General features: G+C 40.0%; 1 protein-coding gene across 1 annotated transcript; it reads right to left on the bottom strand.

Moving 5' to 3' along the window:
- Positions 1 to 1,440: 1,440 nt before the first annotated feature.
- Positions 1,441 to 4,931, bottom strand: SPINK7 (serine peptidase inhibitor, Kazal type 7 (putative)). The gene is made up of 4 exons (XM_025388521.1): positions 4,814 to 4,931; positions 3,971 to 3,996; positions 3,133 to 3,257; positions 1,441 to 1,722 (listed from the first exon to the last, which is right to left on the bottom strand). The coding sequence occupies exons 1-4, from the start codon at positions 4,872 to 4,874 to the stop codon at positions 1,677 to 1,679; spliced, it is 258 nt and encodes an 85-aa protein (XP_025244306.1). The 5' UTR covers positions 4,875 to 4,931; the 3' UTR covers positions 1,441 to 1,676.
- Between the last annotated feature and the right edge of the window lie 4,130 nt (positions 4,932 to 9,061).

The following is a 9,061-nucleotide window of genomic DNA, read 5'->3' as shown; positions in this document are numbered from 1 at the left end:
TGTGACCAACAATTTCGAGAAGGTTGTTTCTTTGCTGTGGATACCGTGTTAAGTGAATGTTTTGGCTAAATTCTCATCCAAATAGACCTGTTTACATGGATCTGCACAGAGGCTGCTGGGAGAGGGTGAGTTATTATGAGCCAATTAGTAAGAGAAGTAGAGGTTGGGTTCCATTCTCACTTGCCAGGAAGGACTGTGGTGAATAACCACAGTTCTGCCACGCTGGGCTCAAATCAAATTTCACCTTCTCTAAGACGTATTTCCTATTAATCTCATGTAGTAGTGATGTTGCTTTCATCTGGGACCCTCTTGTGTTGAGCTGGGTCAGATGTCTATCTCAGAATTTTCTAATTCTGAATGTATACCAATTAAAAAAATTAGATTGTTTGGTGCTTTCTTCAGTTCTCTTGAATGATAATTTGTAGGGTGGAGTCCTGGCATCTTTATTTTAGTTCATTCTTCATTATCCTTATGCAGCAAGCCTGGTATTTACAAATACATCAGATTTTATTCTAATGATGTTTCTATATTATAAACATGATCCTTAGTTCATTCAGCTGCATTAGTAGAAGGGAAGGTTTAGTAGAGAGGTAGTAGTTCTAATTTCTCTGTATCTGTCAGACAAAAAAAATTGTGCTGATTAGTCTATTTTTGGACAACATACTGACATATTTTAAGATGGACAATGCCTAATTGTAACAGATCCAAGGAGTATGGTCCAGGATAGAAATATTATAAGGGAAATAACACTTGAGCAAAAAGGGTTGAATTAACCAGAGATTTTTATCCTGGAGAAAATAAATTTCAATGGAGACAGAATATTCATTTTTAAATAATGAAAAATCTGTTAATTGGCAAAAAGGGTGAACTTCTTTGTTATATATGCTCACTGGCGCTGATGGTTGATAGCCTCATGAATGTAGTCTTCAATTCTAGACAAGTAGAACATCTCAACAATCAGATCTCTACAACAATGGACATGCTTCCTCTTGAAGCAGTGACTTTCCCATCAGTACTCTAGAAGAGCTGGCCTATGAGAAATTGTGGTATGTTTCTGGAAAGGAATAGGAAGAAAAACTTCTCTTCTAGAAATGACTTCTTGGAATAAGAGAGGTTCTCTTTTAAGGATCTTTTTAAAAAAAGAGACCAATGTGAAGCAACAGTATGGTACATAGACTTGTCTCTAGTGGATAAAGACTCCAGGAGAAGGTGTGGTGTTCACTGGCATTTGTGTGTGTGCATGTCTATGTATCGTGTGTGTGTGTGTGTGTGTGTGTGTGTGTATGTGGTGTGCATGTGTTTCTTGGAAGCTGATTGGGATTCTTTGTATAAAAGTTTTTCCTAAACAACAAGACTCGTATGTTTTTCAATTTTCTTTTATAATTGTGTTATTTTATACCGCGATCTAAGAAACAAACACAAACAGAAGCAAAGATAAACTTTCTGGGAGATTATTTTTTATTGACATGTTTTTTAAAAAAATGCTAGTCTGTCAGTGAGGCATGCGTTTGTAGGGGTAGCACAGAAACTATCTCCTTTCAATCCAGATTACTCTGAATGTGGCTCTGTCCCCCACCCAGAACATCAGTAAAACTGAAAGAAACTCAGTCAGAGCCTGGGGATGATGAAGATGATGAGGAGGATAGCATTCCTTTCTCTCCATGTCCATGGAGAATTTAGCAACTTCCATCGTGAAGAAACTGAACTCTTCCATTACTTTTCCTAAGGGAAGACACAGTTCACAAGATTCATTAGCACAAGAGGAAATTTTATGTAATGTTAGAACTGAAAGGAACTATAGAGATTATGAGGCAGAACCTCATTTTACAGATAAGGAAACTGAGTCTCAGAAAATGAATGACCTTGCCAAAGCATGTTCTGACAGAGAAAGAAGCAGAATTTCTCTACTCCAGTGATCATTCCACCCCTCTGCTACCTCCTCTGATTCCAGAGCCCCGCTGACCACCAAGTGTCTTAAAACAACAAAGAAAGAGTACTCTGACAAAGCAAATTGAGAGGGCCTGTCTCTCAGCTTTTCCTAGTCAGCAAGGCCTTTGACGAAGCTGGATCCTGCATTAGTGAGGAGGACTTTCACCATGTTTCCCTTCAGTGTCCCTTGAAAACAGCTAGTTTCCATGCCAAGGGCTAGTTTCCCAGTCTGCCTATGTTACAGAATTTTCCCTTTTGTGAAATAAAACCTCCCAAACAGGAATAAATACATAAATATGTCCTTTTGGGCTCAGGGCTTGTTATTCTCACTTGTTAAGATAATCACAAAGATGAAAATGCAAGATCTAGGTGTCCAAAATCCAGTGGCCTAAAAGAGTTAACAATGATCACAGTGGACTCGGTATGAGAGAGTTAAGTGCAATTTGCATGTCTTGTACCAAAGAAGTGACATCTGCCTAGCTACATTTCTGCAAAAACATTTTGTGGGCCAAACAAAATACCTAAACAAAACATGTCCGTGGTATTCTGGTCCAAATCCTGACAGCTTGCATCCCTTATTTTAGATAAAGGAAAAACAATCATTTTTGTAGGCTTATTCCCCCTTAAAGCTACAGATATATGGAGCCTCCAAGAATTTGAAGATAAAGAACCTCTAGGCACACTTTATCTAAGAATCAAGCTGCACTAAGACTGTTAAGTATCTTAGAAGTCAGATAGTATAGTAGTTTTCAATTATTTTTTGGGGGATGGGGAGTTCAGGGCCCTTTCTTCAATCATGATATATGGCACTCCACTGCTTAAAATAGTCCAAGCTGAACTTTATGTTGTAAACTACCCCAAATGGTCCCTTTAACCCTAATAGCGACTCCTGACTTGCCTCTATAGAACCTCTGTGCTCTGGGGACAGCAGTTTGAGAATTCACCGTCTTACTGGATTCTCACAATTGACAGACAGGAATTGGAGGTTCTGTGATGGGATGGAACCAGTCCAAGCTGTCAGAGCAGGTGACTCTACCCTGTCTGATTGTGAAACAGTCAGTTTTTTTTCCCCACCTGCTGTTCTGGGTGGGGATAATTATAAATTATAGCTTATAGAGATGTAAGCTGGATCCTGGAAAGTAGAAAGGTTTGTAGTAGAGAGCACTGGCTCCAGATCTCATTTTCTTCTTATGAGGTACTCACAGGCTCTCAGTACACAGGTGACATTCATTCCCATAGGTGATGTAGTCAGAACCACAAACTGGCAGGTATGTGATGGGACAGGGGATGGCCACCACTGGATACTTCTTGTAATTGCTGCAGTCCACCTATGTCATACACAAGCAAATGTCCTGTTTTTCTCCAAGACCACAAGCTAGGCTACTCTGTCCACTATTAGATATACTACAAGGGCTGGAAGTCCCAGCTCAGATAATCAGATGTTGCTTGGCCACTTCTGTAAGTACTAGTGCTATCACTATTACAAATACTAGCACTATTGGTATTCTATTTTTTTCTACTACACTCAGTTAACAATTGCTGGGCGTTTCTGGGCTAGGCATCAAACTTAAATCTTACGTGAATTTTCTTGTTTAATCTTCAGAACAACTAGAGCAAATTCTACTATTACCTCTCTTTACAAATGTGGAAATTAAAGCTTAGAAATAGAGATAACTTTTTGAAGATAAATGCTGGTAAGTAGTAGAGTTAGTATTTGAACCCAGAGTCTGTGCAATTTATCAAGGTACTTTTTCCCTGCCTTTTACACGTGATGCCTTTTATGAAAACATTGCCAACCTTTCAGCTGGAAGGCAATTCTCCCTCCTTTAACTCTGGAATTTTTAAAAAACATTTTTAAAATATGGTTGTTTATATGTATGCCATATTTCTTCAATTGCCTTCTGGAGAGCAGATACCATTTCTCCACATGTGTTTGCCTCCTTCTCAAATCCCCCGAAACATACTGAATTTATCCTACATATATGTTGACTAAATGACAGTCAATAGTTATTGACATTAAAATGTTATTCAACATACTTACTTTTTTTGAAGACAGACTAGCAGCTTCTGAAAAAGAGATACAGATGAAAATGTTAAAAATAAAGCGAACTTTAAATCTCATTAATTAAGTTTCATCCTATATAATGACTCTACATTTCCTTTGGCAATGAGATTCAGCACACTCTCCACCCTTATGCAAAATCCTAGTTGTTTGCTGAGGAAGTTGAATGACCAGTGGGTTAGGTTAACCCTTGGTTTAGGCAAGAAAATTATCAAAATTTCCTCTCTTTGTTGATCACAGGATGTTTTCTGAACCTCATAGTGTTTTTGATAATGGCCAAAGTCAGGTAGTAATAAGAAGTATTCAAATAATCACTCCTAAGAGCCTGAAGGATCATTTCTGCTATCCTTTCCTTCCCAATTGACATAAAGAAATGCAGTGGAATGTCTTTATGGGATTGGAAACACTAAATAATTTTTCAAAGTATAAAAGTCTGATTGTTGACCCTTGGCTTTTTGAGACTTGTGTTTTATTTTAATCCCTCCAAACTGATTTAGGAAGACATCCAAGTTTTTCTGTATCTTTGCACTAAGAAATAGTATATCTAATAACACTGACAACTTCCAGTGTCCATATGAACATATGAAATGGAAGACTTATGGAGAAATTAGATGATTTTTGTTCTATGGATGCAAATAAGAATCCTTGAAAGACATTGGACTCAAGTCTCTCAAACTCCAGATGGAGCATAAGATCCTATTACAAACCAGTACACTTTAAATTCTTACAACCAGATGTTTCTGAGATGCTCACATCCCAGGAGGGATTATTTGTGAAAACAAGCTTAATGGCTGTATAGGGCATCGTCTGACCTTAACTTACCTGAGCTGCTACAGAAATAGAACACTGTGCAGAGCAGAAGGAGACCCCCAGTGATCTTCATGCTGGAAATGGCTGTGGTGCAGAAGCTGCTCTGAGATTGTCACTACAGCTGCATCGACCATAGCCCAGGAAAGGGGTCATGTTTATATATATGCAAGGCTTGGTTCCTCCACCTTTCCTGTGAGGTCATCCAGAGGATCTCAAAGCACGGTGCCACACCCTGGGCTGTGTTACAGTCCTTGTTACTGAATTGCTACTTCTTATCTGACCAATGATTTGATTATTTGAGGTAAGAAGTATTTTCTATCTTTCTCAAAGGTGGGACTGTTAAGAATTCTAAACTTCATGTACTAGAAGAGACTAAGTATGAGCTTCTTGGCTTAGTTATGAAATAAGTGAAAATCTCAAACCTCCTTTATTTTACAAAACTGGAATCTATTAAACTCAGATTAGACTGATTACACCTATGTTTATATCTTGGCACCTGGGGAAATATTGTTTATTTTTGAGGCAATGAACCAATGAAGCAAACTGGGACCGAATGGAAGGAACACTGACATTAGCATTTATGAAGTATGGAGAAAAGCACTAACATATTACTTCTGATATTTTCTACCTGTATAATCTTGGATAAGTCATTATATGCTGTGAGCTTTTATCAATCCAGAAGGCTTGGTTATGTTGTGATAACATGTAGCCACAAGATTTCTGTTAATTAAAACAAAACTTTGCTTTTTACTCAAGCTACACTTGTATGGTAGTCAGCTGATCATGCTACATTGCCTTCACTGTGGATGCCAAGTGGACAGAGTCATCACTATTTGGAATACTGTAGTCAAGGTGAAGTGAAGATGAATTCTCAAGGAGTTCTCATTTTAGCAATTAAAACTTCCAGCCCAGAGCAATACTACTGTCACTTCCCCTCATGGTCTTGTGGCCGTCACATGCTTTGTGATGTATGGAGTGAGTGCAATCAATCTGATATGGTTTAGCTGTGTCTCCAACCAAATCCCATCTTGAATTGTAGCTCCCATAATTCCCATATGTTGTAGGAGGGACCTGGTGGGAGATAATTGAATCATGGAGGTAGTTTCCCCCATACTGTTCTCATGGAAGTGAATAGTCTCACGAGATCTGATGATTTTATAAGGGGTTTCCCCTTGCACTTGACCCTCATTCTCTCTTGCCTGCTGCCAGGTAAGACATGCCATTCACTTTCTGCCATGATTGTGAGGCCTCTCCAGCCATGTGGAACTGTGAGCCCATTAAACCTCTTTTTCTTTATAAATTACCCAGTCTTGGGCATTTCTTTATCAGCAGCTTGAAAACAGACTAATACACTGTCTTACCTTGTCCTGACTTTTTCCCTGACCTGAAGGTCAGATGAAGAACTAGAATAGTTGACAAACAGCAGAGATCATCCCAGAGACTGAGTTTCATCCAAGTCCTATAGAGCCTCTTGTTAGCCACAATAGAGTTCACCTAATTATATACATAAAAGTCTGCTCTAAAGCGTAGTGCATTTAATAATAATATTGTGATTGTTATTATTATTGACAAACCAAGAGTTAATGCTATGAGTTGCTGACATTAGATTGTAAACTGAATTGTCCATGCAAAAGTGTCCAAATAGCTGCAGTTTGGCTATTGAGTTTAAGGACGTATGTATGAAGACCTGGGGGAAGGCAGTAGATTGTCTCACTAGTTTACTGCTTGGCAGGTTTATTTTAGTACATTCTAAAACTAGCAACTACATAATATATTAAGTGAATAATAAATGATATTGCACAATCTCCTAATATTTTACTCCTATACCTGTTTGGGAGTCAATGTAATCTAGTAGTTAAGAGCATGGGCATTGAGTAGATCTCATTTAGAATCTTTCTTCCAAAAAAATGTTGACTGTGTGTCTTTTAGTATTTAGGTTAACATCTGATACTTTAGTGTCTTCATCTTTATGACAGAAACAATATTTACTTCATAGGTTGTTTTAAGTGTTAAATTAGATTTTACAGACACACACACACTCTCTCACACACACATTATACAGGTGACTCTTGAACAACATGGGGTCCAGGGGTGCTGACACCACCACAGTTGAAAAATTAACATACAATTTTTGATTTCTCAACAATTTAGCTATTAATAGCCTACTGTTGACCTTATTAATAACATAAACAGTTAATGAACACATATTTTGTATGTTACATGTATATAATATTCCTACAACAAAGTAAGCTAGAAAAAAGAAAATGTTACTAAGAAAATTGTAAGGAAGAGAAAATATATTTACATTAATTAAGTGGAAATGGATCATCATAAAGTTTTCATCTTTGTTGTCCTCATCTTGAGTAGACTAAGGAGAAGAAGAAAGAGGAAAGGTTGATCTTACTGTCTCAGGAGTGGCAGAGGTAGAAGAAAATCTATGTATAAGTGAACCTGTGCGATTCAACTGTGCATATAATCTCTTATGGATGCATGTCTCTGAGGTGTCTGTGTGGTATGTTTGTGTGGTTTGTGTGTATTTGTGCATCAGGGCGCCAAGCTCATAATTAGATCTTGATATATGGTAGCTAATAATATGGAATGTGCTCTTCATAACAACTCATTAAGGAAGAAATTTTTGTTACCCTAGTTTTGCCAGTGAGTAAGTTAAGACTCAGAGGATTTAAGTAATCTTCCAAGGATCATGATACAATTAATGGAGGAAACTGCTGAGGTTCAGTCAGGGAAAAGAAGCAAAGTGGAGGGGCGGAGCAAGATGGCCGAATAGGAGCAGCTCCAGTCTTCAACTCCCAGCACCAGCGACACAGAAGACCGGTGATTTCGGCATTTTCAACTGAGGTACTGGGTTCATCTCACTGGGGAGTGCCGGACGATCGGTACTGGTCAGCTGCTGCAGCCCGACCAGCGAGAGCTGAAGCAGGGCGAGGCATTGCCTCACCTGAGAAGCGCAAGGGGGAAGGGAATCCCTTTTCCTAGCCAGGGGAACTGAGACACACAACACCTGGAGAATCGGGTAACTCCCACCCCAATACTGCGCTTTGAGCAATCAGGCACACCAGGAGATCATATCCCACACCTGGCCGGGAGGGTCCCACACCCACGGAGCCTCCCTCATTGCTATTACAGCAGTCTGTGATCTACCGGCAAGGCAGCAGCGAGGCTGGGGGAGGGGCGCCCGCCATTGCTGAGGCTTAAGTAGGTAAACAAAGCTGCTGGGAAGCTCGAACTGGGTGGAGCTCACAGCAGCTCAAGGAAACCTGCCTGTCTCTGTAGACTCCACCTCTGGGGGCAGGGCACAGAAAACAATAACAAAGCAGCAGACACCTCTGCAGACGCAAACGACTCTGTCTGACAGCTTTGAAGAGAGCAGTGGATCTCCCAACACGGAGGTTGAGATCTGAGAAGGGACAGACTCCCTGCTCAAGCGGGTCCCTGACCCCTGAGTAGCCTAACTGGGAGACATCCCCCACTAGGGGCAGTCTGACACCCCACACCTCACAGGGTGGAGTACACCCCTGAGAGGAAGCTTCCAAAGCAAGAATCAGACAGGTACACTTGCTGTTCAGAAATATTCTATCTTCTGCAGCCTCTGCTGCTGTTACCCAGGCAAACAGGGTCTGGAGTGGACCTCAAGCAATCTCCAACAGACCTACAGCTGAGGGTCCTGACTGTTAGAAGGAAAACTATCAAACAGGAAGGACACCTACACCAAAACCCCATCAGTACATCACCAGCATCAAAGACCAGAGGCTGATAAAACCACAAAGATGGGGAAAAAGCAGGGCAGAAAAGCTGGAAATTCAAAAAACAAGAGCGCATCTCCCCCGGCAAAGGAGCGCAGCTCATCGCCAGCAACGGATCAAAGCTGGACGGAGAATGACTTTGACGAGATGAGAGAAGAAGGCTTCAGTCCATCAAATTTCTCAGAGCTAAAGGAGGAATTACGTACCCAGCGCAAAGAAACTAAAAATCTTGAAAAAAAAGTGGAAGAATTGACGGCTAGACTAATTAATGCAGAGAAGGTCATAAACGAAATGAAAGAGATGAAAACCATGACACGAGAAATACGTGACAAATGCACAAGCTTCAGTAACCGACTCGATCAACTGGAAGAAAGAGTATCAGCGATTGAGGATCAAATGAATGAAATGAAGCGAGAAGAGAAACCAAAAGAAAAAAGAAGAAAAAGAAATGAACAAAGCCTGCAAGAAGTATGGGATTATGTAAAAAGACCAAATCTAC

Source organism: Theropithecus gelada, chromosome 6 (genome assembly GCF_003255815.1).
Source record: "Theropithecus gelada isolate Dixy chromosome 6, Tgel_1.0, whole genome shotgun sequence".
Lineage (NCBI taxonomy): Eukaryota > Metazoa > Chordata > Mammalia > Primates > Cercopithecidae > Theropithecus > Theropithecus gelada.
Note: the sequence above shows the minus strand (reverse complement) of the source record. Positions and strands in the feature narration are given on the sequence as shown.

Coding starts and splice junctions, on each gene's coding strand:
- SPINK7 (XM_025388521.1), bottom strand. CDS start 4,874: ATGAAGATCACTGGGGGTCTCCTTCTGCTCTGCACAGTGTTCTATTTC. Junction 3,997..4,813: donor CTATTTCTGTAGCAGCTCAG/GTAAGTTAAGGT, acceptor TCTCTTTTTCAG/AAGCTGCTAGTCTGTCTTCA. Junction 3,258..3,970: donor CTAGTCTGTCTTCAAAAAAA/GTAAGTATGTTG, acceptor TGTATGACATAG/GTGGACTGCAGCAATTACAA.